This window comes from Equus quagga, chromosome 7, assembly GCF_021613505.1.
Source record: "Equus quagga isolate Etosha38 chromosome 7, UCLA_HA_Equagga_1.0, whole genome shotgun sequence".
In the NCBI taxonomy this organism is placed as follows: domain Eukaryota; kingdom Metazoa; phylum Chordata; class Mammalia; order Perissodactyla; family Equidae; genus Equus; species Equus quagga.
Window position 1 is genome coordinate 85,035,885 of NC_060273.1, and position 26,492 is coordinate 85,062,376.

General features: G+C 48.6%; 1 protein-coding gene and 1 pseudogene across 3 annotated transcripts; both read right to left on the minus strand.

Moving 5' to 3' along the window:
• Positions 1-557: 557 nt before the first annotated feature.
• SLC22A5 (solute carrier family 22 member 5) lies at positions 558-25,442 on the minus strand. 3 transcript variants are annotated; one of them, XM_046665391.1, is made up of 10 exons: positions 24,866-25,442; positions 17,376-17,479; positions 11,603-11,757; positions 10,425-10,596; positions 9,081-9,207; positions 7,255-7,355; positions 5,154-5,368; positions 3,479-3,661; positions 2,317-2,452; positions 558-1,963 (listed from the first exon to the last, which is right to left on the minus strand). In XM_046665391.1, exons 1-10 carry the CDS (start codon positions 25,256-25,258, stop codon positions 1,876-1,878), a joined length of 1,674 nt encoding a protein of 557 aa, XP_046521347.1. In that variant the 5' UTR covers positions 25,259-25,442; the 3' UTR covers positions 558-1,875. The 3 variants fall into 3 exon arrangements, with proteins under 3 accessions (XP_046521347.1, XP_046521348.1, XP_046521349.1); XM_046665392.1 differs by lacking the exon at positions 11,603-11,757 and having other exon boundaries at positions 10,425-10,487; positions 24,866-25,437; XM_046665393.1 differs by lacking the exons at positions 10,425-10,596; positions 11,603-11,757 and having other exon boundaries at positions 24,866-25,434.
• Positions 25,443-26,402: 960 nt separating this feature from the next.
• LOC124243109 (uncharacterized) lies at positions 26,403-26,492 on the minus strand (annotated as a pseudogene).

Genomic DNA, 26,492 nt, shown 5'->3' on the forward strand with positions numbered 1-26,492 from the left:
TTATCTCCTGCTTTCTACCCAAGGAACAGAACCTATTTGGGACTCATGCATGTGCAACCTAGAAATGTGGGGAGCTGCCAAATTGCAGGGCTGCCTTTGATGAATGGGGAATGGGGGCCAACAGATAAATACCTCCTCCTTTTATCCATGGTGCAGATGGTTTTGAGTACATTTCATAAGCTTCCTCAGAGGTTCTGGCTGATGGAGCAGTGCCCAACCTGATAATGCATCCTTGTATTGGGTCTCCCCTCTTCCCTGTTTCCTCCCTCTATCCTTTACTCCTGCTCCCTGGAATGTTGTTCCCAAAGAAACTACCTAACTGCACAGAAGCGCTGGTCTCAGGCTCTGCTTCCAGGGCAACCCAGGCCCTGAGCCAGAAGGCTGGCTCAGTCCACAGTCAACTAATAGAGTGAAGGTTCTAGCACACAGGGATTAGAGCTTCGCCTTAGAGACTAATCACAAACCACTGCTAGCATTAGCCCAAGTTGACAGTGAAAAGTCGGTGCTGGTGTGACATGGCTTACCAAATTGTAGAAATAAAGGTTGTGGGCAGTTGCTATTATTAAAAAAAATCATTTTATTTATTAAAACATCTTCATTTCCCAAGGCACTTCAGTAGCTTTCACAGAAATATGGTTTTTAACCAGGTGAAACATATGCTTTAGAAGTTCCATGGTAACATAATCAGAAAAGAGAAGACAATTACACTGAACAGAAATTATCTCCCAATGTTACACAACTGAAGTGAGCAACTCTGAAAGACTCTGAACACAATTTTTCTTCTTTGTAATTTTTTCTCATGATTAGGTATCACAAAGGAACACACACAATGACATCATTTTTGGCACCCAGAGAAGTGCTAGTGGCTAAGGCCTTGCACAAGTGGCAACTACAGACCATTGCCAGAGTGATTCTGGGTTGGAAAAAAAAAAAAAAGACACAAACCAGGAAGCTAAGGAACCAGCCTTTCCTAAGTCTATTCTGAAGGGCAAATAACTTAGGGAGAAAAAGACACAACAAACAGACAAACAAAATCCCTATTATAGTTTTGAGAGAAGAGACAAGTTTGCTTGTCTCCTTCTCACGGACACATTTCCTGCAAACCATACATCAGAAACCATAGTAGCTAGGAGGTTTGATTTACACAGCAGTGGAAAACAAGAATAGTAGATTCCATTATGCATCTCTTATGGGTCTGGACAAGCCCAAAGCTTTGAACAGATGTAAACAAGTCTACCCAGTAGTCATACTGAGCGTCCAAAAACTCACAAATCAATGCACTTGCCAGTGTTCTGTATCTCCTCAGTCTCCTCCCTATCAATGACCTTTAGTGGTTTCCCCAGACCTGTGCTCTCCTGCCCTGGGGACGCAACAATCCCAGCTAATATCCTTTGTAACTGAGAAAGTGTAAGAAATCAGACTCCCTGTGAAATTATTTCTTTTCCTCTAAAGTGCACCATTAGAGGGAAATGGGGAAAAAATTTGGGGTGGGGGGATTAGATCCAGTTTCATCCGGGGCCTTTTCAGGCAGTCTGAAATTAAAATGTAAATTTAGCAGATGCCTCTCATATTCTTCTAAATCCCACTGGTTCTAGTAAATAGTTAACTTCTAAGGACGCGCCAAGTCCATCACTGCAATAGATAGGACTTATCTAAAGTTGTCTGTCGGTAGTCACGGTATCCCTGGAGGGAGGGTGGCACTCTAGGATCATATGCTGCCTCTGAGTCGGGTGTCCATCCACGAGCAAGTCAGACATGGAGTCAAGAAGAATGAACAGCAAAGACCTTTGCCACTGAGGGACTCAATGTCTGTACAAGCCATTTCCGACAAGACGCAGTCTTTCCTCTTCACTTTCTCACTTACTAGAGGTTCTATTAGAAGGCTGTGCTTTTAAGGATTGTGGGGCTTTCTTCACCATCTTTTAACATCCTCGAGTGGCTTGGAGTTTGCCTATATTTCATTCTATAAAAACAAGAAAAACAAATGTTAGTAACAAATCATAAAAAGATGTCTACCAGTCTCAAAACAAACAAACAAAACCCAGAACTGGGGATATCTCACGAAGGGGAAAAAAATCATAGAGCAGACTCTACAAGGTTTCTCTTAGTCTCTGCACTATTCCAGAACTGCCACTGCTATGGAGATCTGCATGGTGACATGGTCTGGGCCAGACCAGAGAGGATTGGCTGTAAGCACCTTGCCATTTCTAACCCTCTGATGGATAAACTAGTCCATGGTGTTTCACAGTTTCTGGGGAACTCTCTGCCAGGCCCAGACCCAGTGCATCAACACTGTGCAGAAGGAGGCCTCCTTACCCTTTGACCCTTAGCATCTGGTCGATGGTGTCTGGGAGGGGGGTGCCGAAGCTCTCTGGGAGGAACAAGGTGAGAATGGCTGTCAGGATGGTCAGACTTCCCATGAGAATGTAGGGTAGGAAGCGGTCATAGGCACCTAGAGTGAAGCAGACAGAGTCCCAAGCTGGGGATGCAGTTAGACTTGGTCTCCCTCCCTCCCTTTGTGCTCCAGGACTCTCAAGGGGATCACCTGCCTCCTTGGCCCCAGAATCTCCCAGTCTAATAAGCTGCCAGATTGGAATCTGGCACCTAGACAGGTCTCAGAACCCAGAGTTGGCACGGACAAGCCAAGAGGTCCAGCAGTGCCACCCAGTGCAGGGGAGGTGTGCTGATGGGGAGGAGGGGCTGAGCCATGATTACTATTCCTATTTTCCAGTGCTGGGTTTCCAGGGAACTCAAGGTAGTCATCCAGGAACAGAAATAACTCCTCCGCCTCTCCAGATGTGTCAGAACCTGCTCGATTTGCCCACTTGAAGGCCAGATAAGAAGGTGTTTCTGCTTATCAGATATGTATAGCATGTTTGCAAAGCACTCTGGGTACTCTCAAGGTGTGTGTCACCCCTCCCCCAAGATATGCTGGCTAGAGATGTGCAGGGGAACAGCAGCTGCCATGAGGAAATATTTTGGGGAAGAGAAAATTCGTGCCCTGTTACATAAAAGGGCACAAGGCAGATCCACTGCGTAAAGTGCTCCCAGTTACAATCATTCTCAGTTCATCAGACCTCTTCAATGGACATCTTTCCCTTCATGTTCCTTTTAAACTCTAATTCCAAGAAGAAACTTCTCCAATTAAGTACATTGGCTCCCTAAACCACTCTGCAGTTTCTTAGGATAAGGGAATTGATTTCTCTGATGGAAGGCCTGGCATAGCTAAAACAGAAACAAATCTGTCTACTCTCCTCATCAATTTCTAGCGAGTGCACAGGTTGTTTTCCGTTTATAAGTGTGCCTCCCCCACAGTGCACCTGGACAAGATCGTTCTCCAGGCATAGATCCAGTACTGGATGGATCACCATTTGCTGTGTGTGCTTGTTTTCCTGTTAACAAGCCATCCCCAGCTCACATTAAAGCCAATCAGCGCTTCCACCCATCACTCCTGCACGCCCTCGGCCACGGGACTTACCAAGGTAAACGAAGTAGGGAGACAGGATGCTGCCCAGGCGGGACGCCATGGAGCTGACTCCCACACCCATGTTTCTGACCACTGTGGGGTACAGCTCAGCTGTGTACACGTAGACCATGGAAAAGGCAGCAGTGATTCCAAACTTGCCCACCATCACGAGGACCGTAGCCAAATAATACAACTCTGGAGAGGCAAAGGGAAGACAGTAGGAGAAGGCACCAACCCAAGGTACTCTGCTGATGAGAGTTCTGTTTCTTTTTTGCCTGAAACAATCCTACTTTCTTCTTTTTGGGGAGGGAGGAGGGCAGTTTCTATAAGTTCCTACTGTGAGATAAGGGGCCATGGCCAACATGTCACTCCAAGTTGATTACTGAGAGGAGGTTGGGACCTGCAGCTGTGTGAGAACACGCTCTTCTCCTCAGCCTAAAGACCAGCAGAGTGAGCCCCTCAATAGCCCAAATAAACCTGCTTTCCAGTCTAGAAGTCTGTCAAGGGGTCAGCGGGCACCCGAGAACCTCATGTTGTAGGCACTGTGGAATCAACTAATGACTTGCGGATGAGTGGGGAGTTCAGTTCTAACTCATTTCATGCTTTCATTCTATTCAGACCTCCACTATTCACAGACCGCAGATGCTCAGGACCGATCCTCTGATCTTTCCTGCTTGCTGTGCCCATGAAGAGATGCTATGAGTGGCCTGTGAGTCATCCTGAGCACTAGTGTGAACCTCTGAATACATTCCTGGGCTCCCCTGCCATGCCGCAGTGGGGGCTATTCCTGTGCAGTGTTGCCAGTCTCAAGAGCCCACAAATGATCACCAGAAGCCCCCAAATCCAGGGGTACACAGACAACTCTGGGTACCATGATGGACACATGAAGGTCCATAAAATGTTCCATGAATTGTCCAAAAGGGCTGCCTTCCACCCATGTGTGGGATACCATGAGATTTTAAAGATAAAATCCTGCTAATGGCCCATGAGACCCACTCTGTGACCTGGCCCCTCCCTTCTCCCTGTCTTCATCTCTTACCAGCTCCCTCTTTCCCCTCAAATGTGCCCGGCTCATTCCCTCCTCAAGGTCGTTGCCTTTGGTTTCTTCAGCCTGAAGTGCTCTGCTCCTAGACTTCTTCATGGCTTTCTCCATCATTTCAACTACATTTCTGCTCAACTGCCCCCTTCAGGTACACTGTCCGTGTCTTTTATGGTCATTATAAAAGGTATAATGAATGTTTGGACTATATTGGACTATATTGAATGTTTATTTATTTGTTTGTTGTCTGTCTTTTCAACTAGAGTGTGAGCTCCAGGAGGGCTGGGGCCTGCCTGACTCCTTTACTTCTGCCTCATCAGCCCCAAGCACAGTGCCGAGCCCACAGCAGGCACAGCGTAGCTACTTGTTGAATAAGCAAATGACTAAGACAGGGCCAGGTTAAAAAGTAATAGGGCTGGCTCTCTTTCCTCCTCCTTATAATTGCTCTCCCCAGTCCCTCAAAGCCCCAGGCCATGATGAGATCTGGTCCCAGAAAACACTTGCTCTTGATTTTTTGGCCAAAAATACAGATGTGCAGGTGAACTGTGATGGTGTGATTTTATTCTCTCTCTTAACTGGGGGAGAGAGCCTGGTAGAGACTGAGTGACTCAACGAAGACCCCAGACTGCAGATGCACATGGTCCCTACCTGGGGGTACCAGCTGCACGAAGAGAAGAACGCCGCCGCCCAAGAAGAGGGCAGTGGCCATGGAATAGCGCCGGGGCAGATACCGCAGCAGCAGCCAGGCCAACACATACGCTGGGACTTCGACCACTGCCGAAAGGAAGCAGTTCACGTAGACGTCCCCATGCAAGTTAGGAGTGTCAAGGGAAAGCCCGAAATAGCCCACGGATATGGTCAGCCTGAAAGAGAATGCGGGGGAAAGCTGGAGAAGCAGCATCCACGTGCCTCCCAACCTGGACAACTTTTAAAATACAACTGTTGCAGGAAATTCAGAACTATCCTTCCCAGGAGGGCAGCAGATTTAACCCTGAGTCTTACTTCTTAGAACAAAATACAACCTCCCCCAGCCCACTGTAAACTCTGGGCTGGAGCACTTTCAAAGCATTTCAAACAGAAAGAGTCCCAGCAAAAAGGCTTATATAATTCAGATAGACTTTGTTGGAAAAAAACCACCACCACCACAACTCCAACCTGCCTTTCAGCTTTAAAAATCCTAACCTGAAACACTTACAAACGCCTACTTTCCTACTCTCTGAACCTCCCCAAATCCAGCAATTGCAGAAGGAGCTGGGGAATGAGTAAGGAGGCAGGTATCAAGTGGGCTGTGATAGGACTGGAGGGATAAGATAAAATAAGGAACAGTCATTATATCAAGCATTTGGAGAAAGCCCCCTAGCAGACCCTCTGTGGTGTCCAGCCAGGAAGAGGCTGGTCAGAGGCAGCTGACCCCAACCCCGCTGTGCTCAGGGAGAGGAAAGGGAGCTCCCAATGGCAGGGATACATCATCTCTCATCTGCACGCACCCCAGTATCCCTGGTCTGGACCCTGTCCCCAGCAGGCACACTCTCTGTTGATGAGCAATGCTCTTGGGCAAACAGGGCTTTTATGGATTAGATTGTTGTTGACTCATCCGCAGGCTGAAACCACAGCTGGTATAATCAGGGGAAAGGGCATGTGCAAGAGTCCCTGGGAAATCCAGAGCAGGAGGAGCACCTGGGTGAACCATGAAATGGGTGACTCATTGCAGGCTGGCAAGTCTGTGGTGCGGGCGGCACGCTGGTCCTGTGTGAGGCCAACTCAGGGGAGTGCACTGCCCTGAAGGATCCTGGGCCATTCCTTGGAAATGGGTGACTCATAGTACCCCCAGCAAGCAAAATGGTTGGCTGCCCCAAGGCTGGCTGACTGTAGCAGTAAGGACTCCGAGATGAAGTCTGCCTTTCTTACCCAGCAGCCTCAGGTAGTTGCCTTAATCCCAAGGGTCTGGCCACTGAGCAAACACTATCCAGGCACTCAGATGTGTTCCTTCTCTGGTAACTCACAAATCCCTTCCTGACACACCTGCTGACATGCCTCGTTAGAAGGAAACTGACGAGGACATCTAGGTCATGGCCCTGCTTCCAGGACAGTCTCCGAACATCCCAAAGGGAGAAGGTCCTGCTTCCAAATTTCCAGAAAGTACTTAGCAGCCTCTGTAACCAAAAGCACATGGCATCTTCACTTAGATTCTTCTTAAAGGCCACACCTGTCCTCCCCAGTCACTGTCTAAGGCGCAGGGGACAAGAACAACTAATCTAGGACCCAAAGTGAGCAAGGATTCACCTCAGGACCTGGAGGGATCCCCAAAGGTCCCATATGTCTCAAAAAAGCCCCCACAACAGTTTTCAATCTCCTTTTCTTTCTTTTTTTTTTGTGAGGAAGATTCACCCTGAGCTAACATCTGTGCCAATCTTCCTCTACTTTGTATGGGGGATGCCTCCACAGCATGGCTGACGAGTGGAGTAGGTGTGCACCTGGGATCAGACCCTGCGAACCCCAGGCCGCCGAAGTGGAGTGCATGGAACTTTAACCACTCGGCCACAGGGCTGGATCCTCATTCTCCTTTTCTTAGATTCCATCAAGTTAAGAATTGTGATGTACCCATTTCTTTCATTGAAAGGCACATACTTTCCACTTTCTGATGACATAGGCTTTCAATTTTGGTCTGAGACATGTCTGCAAACAAGAGGCCTGACAGCGACTGCCATAGGCTTTGTCCAGGAGCCTCACGTAGGTCTCACTTACGTACCACAGAATTATAGACATGATGGTGAGCATTCGGATATTCCGGGTTCGGATCAGATCAAGAATGCTGTGGGACTGCTGCTTCTTGGAACTTAGGTCTTGTAGCTGCAGGAATGATATGACAAGGGTATGGGAGGGAGAGAAGATCAGAGACTCAGACATCCAATAACATACCCGAAACCCTGGCATCTTAACTTTCTGCAGCTCCACGTTGGGGAGCTTTCTGTTTGTTTCTTGAAAAGAAAAGTAAATACAGTGACTGTATCTTGGGCTGCGGAGGCTTCCCCAGACCTTGTGGATAACAAATTACTGAACGAAAAGTAGGTGACCAGTCCCTCAGGGGATGCAGCCAAGGCGGAGGCTCAGGCTGACAACTCCCTCACGGCACCACTCTCAGCCTTGGTCAGTGGCCACGTTCCAGGGAGGCCTCTGAGCATTTCTTCCCAAGGCTGGCTCCCTGCCCTCTGGGTCAGAGAGAGAAACTGGCTGTGTAATTTACTCATGTGATATTTTAAAAGAAGTAATGTTTTGAGTCCTCATACCATGCAGTTACTGGTCTACTTCCAAGGAAAAAAATTTCAGATAGAAAAACAGGAAAATTGACCTCAGGTTCACCCAGAGAAACTTCCTATGAAATTCGGCACAGCCAAAGACATTAATAAACCACACGTCTAAACACACTGATGTTGCTTTCTTAAGCAGACCCAGCTTTGGAGTTTGTTTTTCCTGAGTTAACAGTTCAACAAAAGGTCAACTTTTAACTTAATGGATCCCCTGAAATAGCCTCATTTCCTCAAAGATGCCAGTAGGGCTTATGGGTTCACTCCGACTGACCCCTCCCTGAAAAGCCACCAAAGCTACCTCACTTAAAAGCCCCCCCTGCTATCTACTCCCGCTCTGAGCCTTTCCAGTATGTGCTGAGTGGGAGCTGTTGCTGGGCCACCACTTAACTGTGAGGCCAGCAGGGCTGTCTGTGCCCAGAGGCTTCTTTGCTGCTTATAATAAGTAGTGTCTCTTTTCCAAGCCCAAGTCTGCATCTCGAGTCCTGAGCACCTCTAACATGCCTTCCGCGCACACTTCAGCAGGACTGCTGGTGGCTGTTCTCACAGCCAGTCCCTTGTCTTCCCGTCAGATCAGAGACACAGTCCAGAACCCCATCAGCCAGCAATTACAACTTTTAACCTCTTCTTGTAGTCACGGGACTGAGGAAAACTGCCTGCTGCAGAGCGTGGAAGGAGAGGGAACAGGAAGGAGAAACAAGACCTAGGAATCAGGCAGAGCCAGGAAATTACTCACGGCTGTGAGAACAGGGTTTGCAGCGAGGGGTGGGGAAGGGGGAAGGGCGGATATCCAAAAGGACCTAGCTCTAAGATGACAGGCGACAACTAACCCTCATGGGGCAGAAGGAGAATGAACACGTCTCACTCCAAATCTATTTTTGCTTCATATTTTATTTAATGCATTATTTTTTTAAGATGAAACACTACCTAAGGTATAAGAAACAATGATGTCCCAAAATGCCAACTTTGTGAAAGGCCTATTACTCATAAAGAGTGTTTATTATTAAAAGTAATGGTTAAACTATATAATTGCCTAGAAAAGAAGTATGCAAAGTATGAAAACCTAAAATCCGTGGGAAAGGTGAAGAGATCTAGGCAGGTGGCACCTTCTCAACTTCTGAATTGTAACAGGGCCTGCCTTGGGGGCAGCTGCAGCTTGGGCAGCGAGAGGGCTGGGCCCCTGTGTGAAGGGAAGGCTTCAGGGCCATGTGGTGCTGCCCTAAAATCATGGTCACCGAGACTCTCCCACCAGCTCCCACATACTGTTTACCTCACTTGGGTCGAAGATGGTTGACGGTGCAACAATCCCATTGATTCTGGCAGCCCTGTGGATGATCACCTCTGCCTCTTTAAATCGTCCCTGAGAGATGAGCCATCGGGGGGACTCAGGGATGAACCTGGAAGTACAAGGAGGAATCTCACAGAGGCCTCCCTGTCCAACAGCTGCTCAGTAGACCACACGTAGCGCAGGTGGAAGTGGGATATGGGGTTTCATACCAGAGCTAGGTTTGGGGAATGTTTGGTGTTTCCAAGCCAGAAGCAAAGAGATGGTCCATACCACACCCAGTAATGATCTAAAATGTGAGCTTTTGAGTACAATGAGGTACACAAAATTTGGAGGGGCCTGTCCATCAGGATGGGATTGCTCCACTGACTGGCCGCCTCCAATTCTGAACAGCAAGAGTAGTGGTTCCACCTGCTGGGCACGAAGGAGAGCGGAGCAAGATGGGCTCCGAAGCCTGGCTTTGGTGGTGGGCTCAGCCCAGCCCAGACTCTGGCCCTGCTGTACTCCCCTACTCGTCCCCAGCATCCACAGAAGCTTCTGCACTGGCCTCTTGGCCTCTACTTTCTCCTCACTCCTCCACCCCTGATTCATCCAGTTGACTTGCCAGACTCTCTATCTATGTTATCAAGGCACCTAGGTACTTTCATACTTTGTGGATCTGCCTCATCGGCCAGCCCCTGCCCTTCGGTCATGATCAGGGCCCATGCTGTGCTCTGTATCCTCTCCATCTAAGCTCTGAAATGCTCTCAGTTCCACATGGGCCAGTGATCTCACTCTTCCAACCTGCAAGACGCGATTCCTCCCTCAGCCCCTCTGCTGTGTTCCCGCTCTTGGTATGGAATGACCTCCTCTCTACCTGTCCAACTCTTCTATCTTGGAGTTTCAGATGGAGCCTGGCTTCCTCCATGCAGCCACCCTGAGGACTCTCACTTTCAGTGTTCTCCCTCTTCATCCAGTGCCCATGGCACAAGGCCTTGGCAACATACAGCCAGAACCACGTCCTGTCTTGTCCTGCAGTCTGATGACTTCCTGGAGGTCATGCTGGACCCTATCATCTCACAGCTGCTGCTTCTTCCTTTCCCTACACTCCAATCAACCTAGCACAGGGCCGAGAACAAGTCTGTTGATGTCTTGGGATTTTGTTATGTTTTGTTTTGTTTTTGGATTTTCTGAGTATAGAGAAAACATTCTGAAACAACGTATAAATAATCTATACTTCCTGTCTCTGGGAGCCCAGATAGGGATTTGTGGGTTGCTGCTGCCCCCTAGTGAATACCAGACAGAAGACATCCTGCCAGTGGGCCCCACGGGGCACAGGGCCACACTCACCACCAGAGCAAGGCACACAGCACCCCCGGCACAGTCAGCGCCAGCAGCAGCATCCGCCAGTCTCTGATGAAGTAAGCAAACAGTGGCAGCAGCATGTAGCCAAATGCATAAAATATGCACACTCCTAATGTAGAGAATATAATACGAACTGACTTGCCAAGAATTTCTGTTCCTGTTCAAAACAAGGGAGGAGTCATGTTAGCATTTTATTTCCTTATTAATCTTCTATTGTATGATTTTCAATACACAGACAGGAAGACTGCCAGAATTATCTCTAAGTTTCCAAGCCCTAGGGAGGGACAGGATTCTGAACTCAGTCCAGTCTGACCATCTGCTGGGGGTGCCTCATGGTGGCCTCTCAGGCCCCTCGGCGACAGTTCTGTCATGAAAATTTCATCACTTCCTGAAATCGCAAGCTAAAGATGCCTTGTTAGGCCCCACATTTAATCCTCACATGAGGAAGAATTCATTAAAGGGGAAGCCATTACTGAGGCCGCACATGCTATTACCCATTAAGGAAAAAATATTCTATTAAATGTGAAGAGAAAGAAATAATCCTTTCAACAATACAACCCAAGGAACCCAAAGACCAATAAGAGAGATTTAGATTTCTCCAAACTGTGAGACTGGCAACTTTTCAGTAAGAACAGGCCAAACCCCTGCAGTGTGTACTCTGAATTAAAACCCAGAAGGTCACGTGACTAAAGCCCACTCGTCTCAATTCATTCCTGCCAGTCAATTTCATTAGCCACGATGTTTTGCACAAGAGGCAGTTTTCTTCCTTGGTGAACATGCCAATCATGGCCCTTGCTTTTTGCATCATGCCTCCCTCTCTCCTTAGCTACCTCAGCCCTGGGCAGTGGCAGGCCCTTCTTTTAATGGGTGATTTTGGGTGAGTTCTAGTAAAATGGCCATCAAGTACTAATGAGACCAAGGTGCCACACCTCAGAGGCCAGAATAGAACTGGAATTCAGCAGTCAGCCTATTGTGCTGCTGGGGATCCAAGGCTGGGCGGGCTCCGTTTCCCTGCCTACAAGTTGGGTTCATCAAGAAGCCCTGGTGGGTGTTGCCAGAGACCACTTCCCTTTGAGGGACAGCACAGCTGTCTCCAGAAAGTGGGTGGTGGGATGACGGTGAAACATAGGATCAAGTACTCAACTCCAACTTGAAGGCCATACCCAGGACAAATGCTGCCACATAGTTGGAGATCTGGCCCATGCCTACAAGGACAAACAGCACAGTGAACATCTCGAAGTTCTTTGAGAAGACCTGCAGGAAGCTGAAGCCTGTCTGCATGCCCATGGTCACAAATAGCACGTTCTTCCGACCAAACCTGGGAAGGAAAGGAGAGTGACAGAGAACCAGCTGGGCGAAGGCGGCAGGAATGGGCTCCACTGAGAGGGGCTTTCCCCAGAACCACCCAGGGAGAGGTCGTGGACAGTAATGCCAGGGCACGTGGGGCAGAGACAGTCCTGGTCTCCCACTCTCTGTGTTGTTACTCCCCCATCCCACTCCCCAGGATCAATGTGCAGCTTTGGCACCGGGATTGCCCAAAAGGCAGTGCCAGAAATATGATAATAATTGCAAGGGATTGAAACACAGTCATTATGCTTAAAGCTGTACCTCCATAAAGTATTTCTAAAAAAGAAACTTTACTTTGGAGGATGATGGAGAAACAATTCATTATAAATGAAAACTGGTAAATAAAGGGAAAGAAACATTTATCCTGACTTTCCTATTAAACTATTTGAACAGTAACCAATAATAGATGAGGGGAAGTATCATTTTATAAAAGTATTCCAACTAATAAATGAAAAAGAAATAAAATTAGAACATCACCATTTTACAACCCCAAACGAATGAACAGATATGGACATTATGTTTCAATGACTGCTAACACCATAAAAAGAGACAACTGAACATTGCATGACTCCTACAGTCTTGACAAAGGGACTGAACTCAAATCTGATGAAGTCTCTAGATCCAGCTGCTAATTTGCAAGAAATGCAGAGAAAAGAGGAATATGCTGAACTGCACCACGAGTATACAATCAGCAAAGTCGAGACTGGGAAATTCTACGGTGGAACAGCCCAGGGTTCTCCAAAAGATAAACTATAAAGTAAAGAAAGGGATGGAGGGAGAATCCCTAGATTAAAGTAGACTAAAAGACACCTCAAATTTTTAAGTGTAGAAGACTAAATTTGTGTTTAAGGATGCACATTTGGATGATAAAACTACAAAAAACCCACAAAGAAGCAATTATTATGAAAGTCAGGATAGTGTTACTTATGGGGGAGAGAGGCTGTTGTATTTGGGGTGGGACTCACGGATGGGGCTTTCTGGTGGCCAGCAAAGTTCTATTTCTTGACTTGGTGGTAGTTACAAGGTTATTTCCTCAGGATAATTCATTAAGTCACACATTTGTTCTGTGTGGTTTTCTGTATCTGTGTTCATTTTAAAATTTTAAAAAATGTTGGGTCTTTTTTTGGTTTGTTTGGTTTTAAACACAGTACCACAAACAGAGAGGAACAAGTCAACCTAGTTCATTCAACCTAACAGATTCAGCTTGAGTCAGGGCTGGCTAACTCCTATTTTCATTCAATGAATGTTTATTTGAACATCTATTATATACTAGGCACCAGGGATATATCTGAATAAAAAAGACACTGTTTCTGCCCTCAAGGAGCTTATGATCTATAGTTGGTGAGACAGACGGTAATCTCAGTTAATCAAACAACCAGACTACTGCATGTACAATTACACACTGCAACAAGTGCCCTGCAAGATCAGCACCCAGGTCCACAAGGGACACAACAAAGGAACCTACTCTGGACTGGGGACGTGGGCATTCAGGGAAGGTCTCCCTGAGGATGGGGCACTGAGATGAGGCCCAAAGGAAAAAGAGTTGTTGACAAGGGGTAGGATGAGATAAGAACCAAGCTTTCAATGATACAGTACAGTGGAGGAGACCAACATTAATTATTAATCATATGATAACACCTCTTATTTAACAACTTCTGATAGGTGCTGTGAAGGAACCAGGTAATGTAAACCAGGGACCCTAAGTTAGCCTGCACGGTCAAGGAAGGCCATGGGGGTCGGGGCAGATGGGATGAGGAATGCTCCAGACTGTGAAAAGAGCACACACATCTGTGGCTGGAGGGGGCATGATGAACACAAGGGGCCAGGTGGCTGGCATCAGCTGTTCAATAAAAGATTACAGAGGTGGGCAGGAGCCAAACTCACAAGGCCTTGCAGCCATGTAAAACAGTCTGGTGTGTCTTCTCACTGCAACAGTCTTTTTTTTTTTTTTTTTTTGGTGCTACTGGCATCTAGTTGGTAGAGGCCAGAGATGTTCTAAGCATCCTAAAATGCCCAGGATAGGCCCCTACGACAAAGAATTCTCTGGCTCAAAATGTCAAGAGCGCCAAGCTTGAGAAACCCTGGTCTGGAAGGAGACTCTGACACCCCCTGCATTGTTCTGTAACAAGAGCGCCCTACCTGCCAAACAAGAGCTGGTCCCTTACTACTACAGGCAGACAGGTGTAATCTCTACCCCTCCTCTCCCTTCCCAAGGGCTCCCTGGGTTGGCAGGGACAAGAAAGACCCAAGAACTCTTACATAGCACCAGTCCTTGGCAGTCCAGGGTCAGGGGCCAGAAACGCTCACTTTTAAAGTCTGTCAACAAAATATCAAACACACACATCCTACAAAAACCAGAAAATTCAATCTACTTCTTCCCAGGGTTGTGCCTCTCTTGTAATTCATGCACATAAAAGTAACTCAATAATGTCAGATAAAATGCGTTGACAACCCAGGATTATATTAATTGCTCTTGAATTTCAGGTTTACTCATATGCCAGAAAGAAGGCTCATAAAGCTCTGTCCTATATAAAAAGTTACTGTCAATATCCAAGGCAACTTGAGAGCATGAATTTACTGTTCTTAGGTCATTTGTTTGGTTTAGGTTTTCGAACTGGCTTTCTTAGAAGTAGTAATGAGATCAGAAACTCCATCCCACAGAGCCCTGGGCCTCCCACGGGGGTGCAGGCAAGCCTGAGGGTGGTGTTGGGAGCTGAAGGCAGGGGCTGTAGCCAGAACAGCCACTCATTCAGCTATTTCATTTACTGAACTCACATGATCCTACTTAAAAGAAGAAGTCTGCTAACAACATTTTTTTCAAAGGTTTGAAAAAGACTGTACAAGCCCTTTGGAAGACTCAGTCCTCAACGTACTCATTAATTTTGTTTCTTTTGTTTCCTTAGAGCAGATCTTTTGGAACTTAAACACTTTCTTCAGGTAATCATAGCATTACATGGTAATCAGGTTCTTAGGCTAGCCCACAAACATCTACCTAACCCATGGCACAGCTGACCCAGAAAAACGCATTGAGTTTCAACTCTGAACTTTGGGTACCTCCTCCTTGTTCTTTATATCAAGGTAATTCCTCTGAGTCTCAGCTGCCACTCAACCCCATGAGAAGGGATTTCCCACCATCCCACAGGGGGCCTCTAAGCTGAGTCCTGGGCACTCCCTCTTCCCACTCTACACTCTCCCCAGGCAATCTCATCCACATTTGGGGGTTTGATGAGGGTTCTATGAACTGACAATTCCCAAATGTGTCTCTCCAACCCAAACCTCTCATGGAGCAGCATATTCATATATCCAACATACTCAATTTCTCCACTGAGGAGTCTCATAGTCTCCCCACATTTAGTTATGTTCAAATTGAACTCAACATCTCCTACAACCACAGTCCTCCTCCAGAGTTCTTTGTCTTAGAGAAGGGTGTTGTCATCTACCCGGCTTTGGAGGCCAGAAATCTTCCCCTCCCCAGTTCACACACCCAACCATGGCCAAGTCCTGTTGCTTTTACTTCCTACTAATCCTCCCCATTTCTACCACCCTCAGCGTAGTCCAAGCCACCATCATTTGTGATAACTCTAAACTGATCTCTCCATAGCCCCTCTTGCTTCCTTTCAATCCTTTCTCCATTAAGTTATCAAGTAATCTTTTTTAATGCAAATCCGATTGTGTCACACTCTTGCTCTAAAAAACTCACAACAGCTCCCCACTACTCTGTGACTAAAGTCCAAACTCCTGTCATCTGCTAAGCCCGGCCTGCTCTTCTGCTCGGGTCTCTGTCTGCCTCACTGCTTCATCTCTATACCACTCTCCACACCTCTACCACAGAGGACATTCTTCCAGTTCCTAAAGTGTGCTATGCCTCTTCTTGAGTCTAGGGTTAAGTACATACCGCTCTCTCTGCCCAGAATGCTCTTTCCTCCCTACCCCTTTAGCTGGCTAATTTCTACTCATCTTTCAACCTCTCAGGGTAGCCTCTCCTGGCCTCCTCTGTCAAACTCTGTTAGCATCCTGCATTTCTCCTCTGTATCACTTATCACCACAAAAGATAACAAGCACTTCCCTCGATTAGTTGTTTAATACATCTGCCTTGCTAGAAGAAAAGTTCTAGAAGAGCAGGGCCCTAGAACAGTAGTCCACACAAAACAGAGGGACAAGACTCTCTGGGCCCAAATCTGAGCTCTGCCACTTGCCAGCTGTGTGACTCTGGGCAAGTCATTTAACTCCTCTGGGTTTCATTTTCCCCATCTGTAAAATGAGAATAATAATACTTCCTAATCTTAGGGTTATGAAGATTAAATTATTATTATTATTATTTTTAAAAATTTGTACAGTGCTTATAAGAGTGTCTGGCACATATTAGGTTCTATGTGTTTGTTAAATACATAAGTAATCAACTGATGCTTGCTGCTAGATTAAGGATCTGGGGAAGCAAAGGCCTTTCCCCCAAAGGGGAAAGTCTCTCAGGCTCATCTAGAGCTGTCAATCAGTGGTCATGGCCTACTTAGCTCTTTAATGCTCACTGTGACTGCGTAGGAATTTGTCCCTTTTTTTAATCGCTAGAAGACACTCAGGAAAAGACAAATCTACTGAGAAATGCACGTATTTCTCATGAGGAAAGACTTGTCAGGTAAAGACAATAATCCCCACAGATGTAAACATTCCAAAATATCACCCCGAGTTCATGCCACAGGATGAAATGGCTTTGTTCTTAAGGTGGGATGACATACTTATCCTGAACTTCTCTATTAGAGACCCCAAGCAGCTGGGAGGATGCTGGGCCTTCTCTCCACTGGGTGACCCAGTGTGGCCAAGGCCACTCTTCTCTCCACCAGCCTCTCCATAGACCCTGAAGCTCCTTTGAGAACTTCACGGAAACTATGGACCTTTCGCTAGAAAAATGCTCATATACGATCTCTAAAACTTCGCATATAATTTGCATCAAGAGTTGACAAACTCCTTAGCCATGAATGGACTTGAGTTAAAAGGCTTGGAATTACGCAAATAATCTGCTTATGGGTCAAAACAACAAACTTCCTGCTTGTTGTGAAGTAAGTGCCATAGCCATAGGCCTCTTAGCTAAGGGGCATCAGCCCTGTAGACACAAGAGTTCTGCCTATCACACCGCTACTGACCAGTGAGATCTCCTCATCTTGCTGAGAGGGCAATGGTTTTGGGAATACAGCAGCAGGCACCCATGGTACCACCTAAAGATCTACAATACAGTTTATGTACATGTGTGTGGTGTCCACCTCTTCCATGCTCAGGGACATGAAAGAGTCATGCTCACCCAGGAAAGCCAGCCAGGCTGGTGCAGAAGTGACTCATGGCATATTTCCTGGTCAAGTGGATCATGGATACACTCAGCTCAGGGTGTTGTGCTCAGGAAGAATTAGGGAGAGGAGGTTGTTGGCTCTCTTTACTTGGAATGGAGTCTATACTATAGATGTGGCTTCCCCTTCTTTTAAAACACAAGACTCTACGCTGGGAGAACACCGCCTTCTAAAGTCAAGTACCAGGCACATACATGCTGCTAGCATGGTGCTGGGGTCCCCTAAAGCTGCAGAAGATAGACACCCACCTTACCTGTCTGAAAGCTGTCCCGAAATGAAGGAGCCCACCAGCACACCCACGAAAAACAAGGAGATCGTGAGCGGGGCCTTCCAGTCGTCCTCACACACCAGGTTCCACTGCAAGAGAAACAAAGGGATGTATCACTCACTTCTTTGTTAAATGTTTTAAATTTAAGGCTTCTTGGAAGACAAAATCAGAACATCCTCCACCCCTGCAAGCTGTTGCCTTACTGCATGAGTGTGTGAGCTCATTTAGGCAGGCGACGACTCATCTGGGCAGTGAGGCAGAGGGCAGCTTCCCCTCGCAAGGAGAGTGGGCTCCCTCCCCATCCTGTTTTTCATAGCTTTCAGCACTATTGTTTTGCTACCAATTTGAGGAGGGGAGACAGGCAGGCAGCAAGTACTCTCCCCAGGTGCCAACCCAGAAGGCAAGGCCTCTCACGGCTGCTTCTAAGAATCTGAGCAGAGCCCAGGGCGGTGGACAGGGCTGGGCACCCTTTCAGTGCGTTTCAGCCATTGGCAGGGATGGCAGAGGAGTGGTTCTGAAGCAGAGCTCTGGGGCTCCCAGAGTAAGGCTTCCAGCAAAGGACGGAGGCCAGAGGGCCTGGGATGCACCATCTGGATCTGTTCTTCAGCTCTGCTCAAGCCTCCACCCTAAGTCAATGACTCCTGGGCCCCTCCGGTGACATTTAGAGCTGGGATCCCTGATGCTGTGCCAACAACACTAGGTCCAGTTACAGCCAAGAGCTCTGAGCTGGGAGTCAAGAAACTGGGTTTTAGTTTCTTTTTCTTCTTTTTTTTAAGGTATGCTTTTTTGACGAAAAAGAATGGCTCTGAGCTAACATCTATTGCCAATCTTCCTCTTTTTTTCCCCCCACCCCAAAGCCCCAGCACATAGTTGTATATCCTAGGGGTAGGTGCCTCTAGTTCTTCTGTGTGGGATGCTGCCACAGCATGGCTTGATGAGCGGTGTGTAGGTCCGCACCCAGGATCCGAACCAGCAGACCCTGGGCCACCAAAGCAGAGCGCACGCGAACTTAACCACTTGGCCATGGGGCCAGACACAGGGTTTTAGCTTCTAATTCTACTGTTAACTGGTTATCCAATCTCAGACAAGATTCCTCCCCTCCCATTGTGCCTTAATTTCCCCATTTGTAAAACAGGGATTGGGGTAGGGAACAGGCTGCACTGCTTGAGTGTCCCAGTACCCAATGGGTGGTTCCATCTACAGTTACCATGAAAAGAGGTCTGTGGGCATGGGGAAGCAGCTGAGCACTCAGACGTGAGATTGCCCCAGCCTAACAAGGAGCCAAAAGAAGGAAGAAAAGCCAAAACAGGAAGTTTGGTGGTTCCCAGAAAAATGTTTTCCCAGAACAGAGAGACGGTGCTCTGTGGTAACCAAGAAGGCCACCCTCCAGGGAATTTAGACCCTTGCTTGCCTGGCAACAGGCTACTGGCCTGCCCTCCATGGCTCCAGCCTGCTGGCCTGCCCTCCATGGCTCCAGGCTGCTGTCCTGTCCTGTCCTCCATGGCTCCAGGCTGCTGGCCTGCTCTCCATGGCACCAGGCTGCTGGCCTGCCCTCCATAGCTACAGGCTGCTGGCCTGCCCTGCTGGTTCCCCAGTAACAAACAGAGGCGGGGGAGAGTGTTGCTTCCAAGAACAAAGCATCTCTTCCAGGCCAGTGACAGAGGGAAAAACAAGTCTGCCTCTCTGCTCTGGTAGGCAGTGTGTGCACACAGCCTCCAGGCACCTCAGAGGGGTCAGAGGGCAGCCCTCAGGAGGGACTTAAAGAACAACCCCCCTGCAGCTGATAAGGATCACTCAGTCACACAGCTGGCTCTCCACTCTGGAATAAGCATGGCACCTTGGATGGGCTGAGAATGGGTTGATGATCCCCACTCCAAGGAAGAGTTGGGGGTGTCTAACTCCTAAATCTAGAGGAAGTCCAGACTAGCAGGAGGCAAGAATATCAGAGCACCAAGGTCTGAGCTCAGGCTACAGCGCCCTTCCCACCTCCGCAGCTTCGGTGGCGCTAGCATCCAGATACCTTCTCTCTTCTAGGAGGCTGAGTGCTCCCAGGGCAGCCCCAATCCAGACATGGCTGCTGAAGTCAGTATGGGAGAGGCAGGGGAATTGCAGCTTAGGGACTCAGTGATGGGGTGCCAGCCTCTGCGTGTTAGGCAGAGCTCCAGAGGCTAGATTATGGCTATTGCTGCTCTTGAATATGATGGGATCTATTCCCAGCTAGCATGCACTACTTTTCTAACAAGAGAGATGAAAAAATGAGTAAGGGGTCAGTAGCTGTATGCCAACAGGTCTTTCTCGAGGGGTGGGCACTGATATAGCTGAGCTAGACCAGAAATCCATAGGGGTGTCTGCAGTGAGTTCTGGGATTGTAGCTCCCCTGCCCCCCATCAGTTCTCCTAATATAGGCTTCTAGAGAATTCTGGGCTGGTAAGGCCAGGTGCTACTTGAAACCAGGTCAGAGTATGCTCTGCAGGCGATAAGGTAACTGTAACACTCATCTTGAAATAAGGCCTTGGAGTGTCTCTCTAGCTCCTACCACCTCACCCCCCCCACTTGATCCAGCCTGTCCTTACCCTGGGCAAGTGTATAGCTCCCTCTGGGCTTTCTATCCACCACTGCCAGTTCTTAGCAATTCTCAGGGCCTGGCTCTGGGTCCTCCAAAAGCAAACATAGGTTAACACTTCCTTCCTACTGGCCATAAGGGCCTGTGAGTAGGCTCAGGAAAGGTAATAGGTCTCAACAAATGAACACAAAGGCATGCACGGATTAGGTCCTCCCAAGCCAGCCCATCCACTTTCCTGTCAACCACCAGATGGATGGCAGTGGGCTCCAAGACTTGGTCTGAATCCTCCTTAGGAGGGGTGGGATGAGAAGCCCATAGAGTCCAGGCTATGTACCCCAGGCATGCTGTGTTTACAAAAGAATCCTATACTGAGCTCCTGGCTCCCCAGCCATGACTAACGCAGACACAGACCAGCTCACTGATGCCTCCACTTGGTACGTGGGATGGGCTATACTGCCTGATGATAACAGGTATCAATGTTGGAACTAAATGTGTGTGTTTAAGCTTCAGGTTATGCGACCAGCATCATTACCCCTCAGGTGGGTGAGCTATGAGAGCAGGTGCAACCTGGAAAAATCTGGGAGCAACTCTGGCAAGGGGCCTAGACTTGCCATCCTTCCTGGTCAGAGGTGTGCCTCTCTAGTGGTGATGGTTTCATGGATACACACACACACACACACACATGCATAAAAGCTTTTCAAATTGCACACTTTAGTTACGTGCAGTTTATTTTATGTCATTTACACCTCAGTAAAACTACTAAACATTTTTAAGGAGAGAGAGAATTGTGTCTCTTGTATGCACCATGTAATTGGTGCTGCTTCTCAGTCATGGGAAGGAGAGAGATGATGTGGTTCCCTGGCACTAAATGTTCTTACCTGCGAGTTGGCTGGAAAGGAAAAGAGATAGGGTCTGTGCCCTTAGGGCAGAAGCTCTTCCCAGAGATGTACCTAGCCTGACCACATCAATGGTCAAACACACTGGTAAGCACAACCTGTTACCGAATGCCATGTATTCCTACACACAGTTCATCCTGTCCCCTGCTGCAATTACTGGCAGATCCTCGCCCCAAGGCTGTCAGGAAAAGGAGAAATATTTGCTACCAAATCCTCTAAGATGGCTGGCAGTGCCCTACAAGAGAGGCTCGGCAGCTGTTTGGTACACAGGTGAGTGAGTTGATGAATAAAAGGGCTGTTCACCTTTACCACCACAGTAACCCGTGGGCTTGGCCACCCAAAGCCCAGATGAACCCTGAACTTCAGTCTCTAGAAATGACTATTTCCTTCGCTCTCACCCCCTTCCTTGTGTCACCTGTCAGAACTTTGACCCAAGGTGTCAGTTGTCAGCTAGCTAGAGAGGGGCTTACCCTGACCACTCATGGCCAGATGAGTCGCCTATGACTGTGCATGCACAGGGGCCCTCAGGGACCCCAGCAGGTGGCTTCTCTGGCTTGCCATAGCTGCAAAGGCAGGGATAAAGGTCTGAGCTTCCCCTGAGTGTGAGAAGTCAGTAAAGGCATAGCAGTGAGACACAAGTTCCAGGTCTGTCTGGTCTCTCCACTCCAGAGTCAGCTGGGGCCCCACCTCCTAGGCTGATGTGGCTTTTCCTTCAAGTGGGCTCTGCTCGTGGATAACAGTGGGGGCTCTCCTATTTTCCAAGACTATCTGTGCATGAGATAAGGCTGATAGAAAAGCTAGTCCAGAGAAAGAAGCTTCCCAGGACAACAGGGAGTGGGTCAGAACTGCCAAGGGCTGGGGCAGGGGCCTTCTGGGAAGCAGAGACAGACAGGGAACAAGGAGATGCAGAGGGCTGCCAGGTCTTAGCTGAAGAGATCCCAACTCACGGGTGTCAGAAGAGCTAGGAATTTCTAAAGGAGTCTTTCTGGCTGCAGGCTGGGCTATGGAGACACTAAAAAGCAGGTGGCCCAGGCAGCCTGAGAAATCACCCAGGTTTCCAGAGAAAGACCAGCCTAGAAGCATGTGGACCACCAACTATTCCTGAAACACGAGAGAACAACCTCTTTCACCTCGTAGTGTCCCTTCTTTCTGCCACTCCCAATGCCTTGTTGCACATCTACATAGAGGAAGCTCCAGTCCCTGGGGTGAGGGATTACATTTTCTTTAAAATATTTCGGTCAGGGGCTGGCCCAGTGGCATAATGGTTAAGTTCATGCGCTCTGCTTCGGCAGCCTAGGGTTTGCAGGTTTGGATCCCGGGCGTGGACCTACACACTACTCATCAAACCATACTGTGGTGGCATCCCTCATACAAAATAGTGGAAGATGGGCATGAATGTTAGCTCAGGGCCAATCTTCCTCAGCAAAAAGAATAAGATTGGCAACAGATGTTAGCTCAGGGCCAGTCTTCCCCAAAAACAACAAAAACATATTTCAGTCAATGCTTTTTGACCACCCCCAAGTTTCCCTTCTATGAATTAAACTGTCCTTTTCTTCTTCAGTTCTCAAACTTTAGAGAAGATTTCTTAAATTATTCATTAATCCATTCAACAAAAATTTTCCTGAGCATCTCCCTCTATATCCAGCATCATGTCAGGACTTGAAGGAGATGCAAAGATGTAAATCGACCACAAAGTTTAGTACCGCACGTACGTCCTCTAACTTCAACGAAGAACAATCAAACAGGAGACCTGAGGTTTTCATCTTCTGCTGGAAAACATGAATAGGAATTCAATACCAGTATACTTACAAAGACCTCTATGTAAGATTTGGGGCAGAAGCCAGGCTTGGAGATATTTAGCAGGCACAGGACTAGCTGCAGTAGTCAGCAAGCCAAGTCTGGGTTGAAAGAAAATGGGCCTTAGAAAAATGGGGCCATCAGAATGTTAATGCAACAGCTCCCAACAGTGACTGTTCCTCTGAGAGGAATAAGCAGCCTTGAATTTAAAGTCAAGCATTCCAGCATCCCAAAACAAAGGGCTAAGTAATGTATTAATCTTGCCTCCTGGTAGACTAACAACCGGTGAGCAGGTGAAAGGACACACAACTCTTACAAAACTGCTGAAACAGCTCAATAAATAGGCTAACTATAAGAAAGGAAGGCTGACATTGGCAGCAACATAGCTCAAGGACACTTCTGGCACAGCCGGCCTTTGGCAGCCCATCAGTGCTACCACCTCTCTCAGCCGAAGGCAGGGTCGGGGCAGTGAAGCAAGAGCAAAGGAGGAGAGTAAGCCGAGGGACCCCAGGGGTCAAGGTAAAAGCCAAAGAGATGCTATGAGCTTCTTCTGACTTCACTGCCTCTCCTTTCTGTCAGCAGCCAGAAGCAGAATTTGCAGGGACTCCTGTGTCATGGAATATGACTTCCCCTCTGTGGCCTCTGACTACAACCTGAGGGACAACCTCTGCTTTCACAGCTCTCACTGGCTTCCAGACTTGCTTGTGAAGCTAGGACCGAGGACTTGTGATGACTAAAAGTTTTGATTCTCCGTGGATTCTTGGGCCACAAAGCACAGTCAGCCACCTCCATTCAGTGCCTCTTTTGTCAAGTAACAATGCCTCAGGGCACTGGAATGATGTCACTAGCTGAGAGATCCCAGTGGGGCTCAGGTCACACTCCTAGTACATATATGTGGAGTGCAGATGCAGATGCTGGAGGCATCAAATGTCCAAACACATAGAGAACATACACACACCTGAGTCTCTTGGGGCAGCTCTCAGACTCCCTTGACAGGTGACAACCACCAGAAGCAACAGACACGGGGCTTCCAGAACACCCATTAGCCCCTTTGAGGATCCAGCAGGGTTTGATGCTGTACCTGGACCTGTGCATCCTCCCCCACAGCCTCCTCCCAATGAACTCTGGACTCCTGCTACGTTGATTCTTGCTATTCCAACTTTGCCTCTGGAACTTCAGCTCACTATTCTGCTGAGATGAATATTCCAGACTTACTGAGAGGCCTCCAGGAAGCCTTCCCTAATCTTCGAATCCCTGATCCTGACACTCGGTGAACCTGGGTGACCCGGTGCCTATCAAGGAGGGCTCTTTTCATTGCCCTGCTTGCTCAGTTCTGCTGAGACTCCAGCAAGTTAAGAGTGCCAGGGACTGAGTAAGCTGCAAAGCACATTCACATCCATTCATTAACATCAAGTAACACATCCAGCCCTAATGACTGCGGGGTCACCAGGAGACAGACAAAGCTACCCAAAAGGAAAATCCAAGGGGTTGGGGAATGAGAAAGTTTTCCCGCCACTCCCTATGAACCAAGGTTGTATGCTTTAACTAAATCTGGCCAACAACGTTGCCTCAGATTACTCTAAAACATCCAGGTCAACAAGTTACCCTGAACAGATCTTCAGATGCACAGATCCTAAAAGGCTGACAACTGACCGTGAGCAAAAGGTAAAGAATTCCTTACAGGGCATGACCAGACTGTCATGGGTGGGTGGGGAAGGAGTAACTGGAGAAAGAAGCAAGAGACAGTTTTACACACATGATTCCTTTAACTTTAAAAATTCAAGAAAGAAGAGGAATGTTTCCTCTCTCTGAACAGATGTCAAGAGGCTGCAGGAGAAAAAACGATGACAGCTCCTTGCCCCAAGCTCTTGCTCTGCTCAACACTCCCACCCCCATCTAGTGGAAGTCTTGGACCACTCAGAGCACTACCAGAGGCCGCTAGGGCCTTCTTGGCTCCCTCTCCAAGGTGGCCATAGGACAGGCGGCCAGCCTGACACTCATGCCATGAGGAGCATGATCTGGCTGGAAGTCACCTTGCAAACTGTTCCCAAGCCACCTGGCTGGAGGATGCCCATCACCAGTGTGTAGTGTGTTGGGCGAAAGGGAGTGACAACATCCAGCGCCCACCTTGGGGCGGGGTGGTTAGCGCGCGAGCTCAAAGACTGCAAAGATCCTCTCCATGTCCCGGTCCCCGGCCCTGGCGCGGGGCTGGTACCCACCTCGGTCACGATGGTGGACAGGTAGATGTCCTGGCTGAACTCCCAGCCATCCAGGCAGCTCTCCTGCTCCAGCTGCTCCAGGTCCACATCGCGCCCCGGCTCCAGCCCGAGCGCCGAGAAGTTGGCGATCGCCTGGAGCCGGTAGCGGCGGCAGCTGTGCGGCACCTCGCGGCCGTCCTGCAGCCGCAGCGGGATACTGTGGTTGCGCCACGCGCTGCTCAGGTTCGCGGTGTCCGGCACCCGGCAGCGGTGCTCCGGGGCCGCCGTCAGGAACACGGCCGACAGGCCGTTGAAGCCGTTGGGGATGATGCTGGCGCTGAGCAGGAAAAAAATGAGGCGCTGGAAGGGCCCCCACTCGCCCAGGAAGGCGGTCACCTCGTCGTAGTCCCGCATGCCGCCCTCAGCGGTCTGCGGCGCGCGGCCAGGGGTCGGAGGACGCGGCGGCGCGCGGGGGTGGGGCGCGGCGGACGAGTGCGCGTGCGCGCGGGCCCCACCGAGGGGCCAGGCGAGGGGAGGCCCGGAGGACGGCCTGCCGACAGAGCAGGCTCGCGACCTCCTGCTGCCGCAGCGACCGGCCTTACATAGGGCGTGAGGCCGGGACGGGCTCTGGGCCTGAGCCGCAAGGCCCGCCCCGCCGGCTCGCAGTGCGGCGCGGACGGGGGCGGAGCTGGGCCGCACGTGACGGCGGGGGGCGGCCGGGCTGGGGCCGCCGCTCGCCCCGGGGCCGGGCTGGGCGGCCCCAGCGTGGAGGGTACGGCAGAGCGAGCCGTGCAGCGGCTTAGAAAGGCAGCGAGGCCCGTGACCTCGGCGTCTGAGGCCGAGCTCGTAGCCCCAGCGCGGAGCCGGGGGAGGGGAGGGGACGGGAGGGGAGGGCCAGCGGGCAGCGAGGCTCAGGTACTAAAAATACTGCCCCCCAGCTTTTTGCCGAGGCCTACAGGCGACAGTGACTAGCCCAGGGTCTCACTGCTAGTTCGCGGCCCTTGACACGCCCACCCTTATAAGAGTGGAAGGCATTATTTTGAAACCGGAACCCGTTAACTACCCCAATGCAGAGGCAGAGAGCAATGATTTTTGATTCCAGTCCAAATGTCCTTTCTATATTTTGGCCTCTACCAAGCCCTTTTGTTGTCCTTTAACTTGTTCAAACAAATGTAAAAATTTAACTTCAAGATTATTGTTGATCCCAGCCTCGGATTAAATGTTCCCCTCAGATTAGTTATTTCTGTTTAGCCTTAACTCAAGAGTTGACTGGTAAAAAAAAAAAAAAAAAAAAAAAAAAGCAGGTAGGTGATTCTAAACCTGCACTGTCGTATCGAATAAGTAGCTACATTCGTAATTTAAAATTTTCTATTTTAAAATAAAAATATAGCAAATAAAAATCTAGGACACCCAGTTAGTTAAAATTTGAATTTCAGATAAACAATGAATAATTTTATAGTATTAAAACATATGCAGGAATATAGGAAATTCAAATGTAACTGGGCATCCTGTATTTTATCTGGCAGGAAGATATTAAAAACATTGAAAAACAAAAAGAAATGAGTGAAATTAATTTTAATAATACGCTTATTTAAACTGATAAGAACAGATACTACACTTGATCTTAGCCAAAAGGCCGAGAAGCGAT

Bases quoted from the DNA above. Each gene is read 5' to 3' on its own strand.
- SLC22A5 (XM_046665391.1), bottom strand. From the start codon at position 25,258: ATGCGGGACTACGACGAGGTGACCGCCTTCCTGGGCGAGTGGGGGCCC. The intron at 11,758-17,375 runs GTAAGGTGGGTG...TTTCCTTCCCAG, and splicing joins TCGGGACAGCTTTCAGACAG to GTTTGGTCGGAAGAACGTGC. The intron at 5,369-7,254 runs GTACGTAAGTGA...ATTCTCTTTCAG, and splicing joins ATCATGTCTATAATTCTGTG to GCTGACCATATCCGTGGGCT.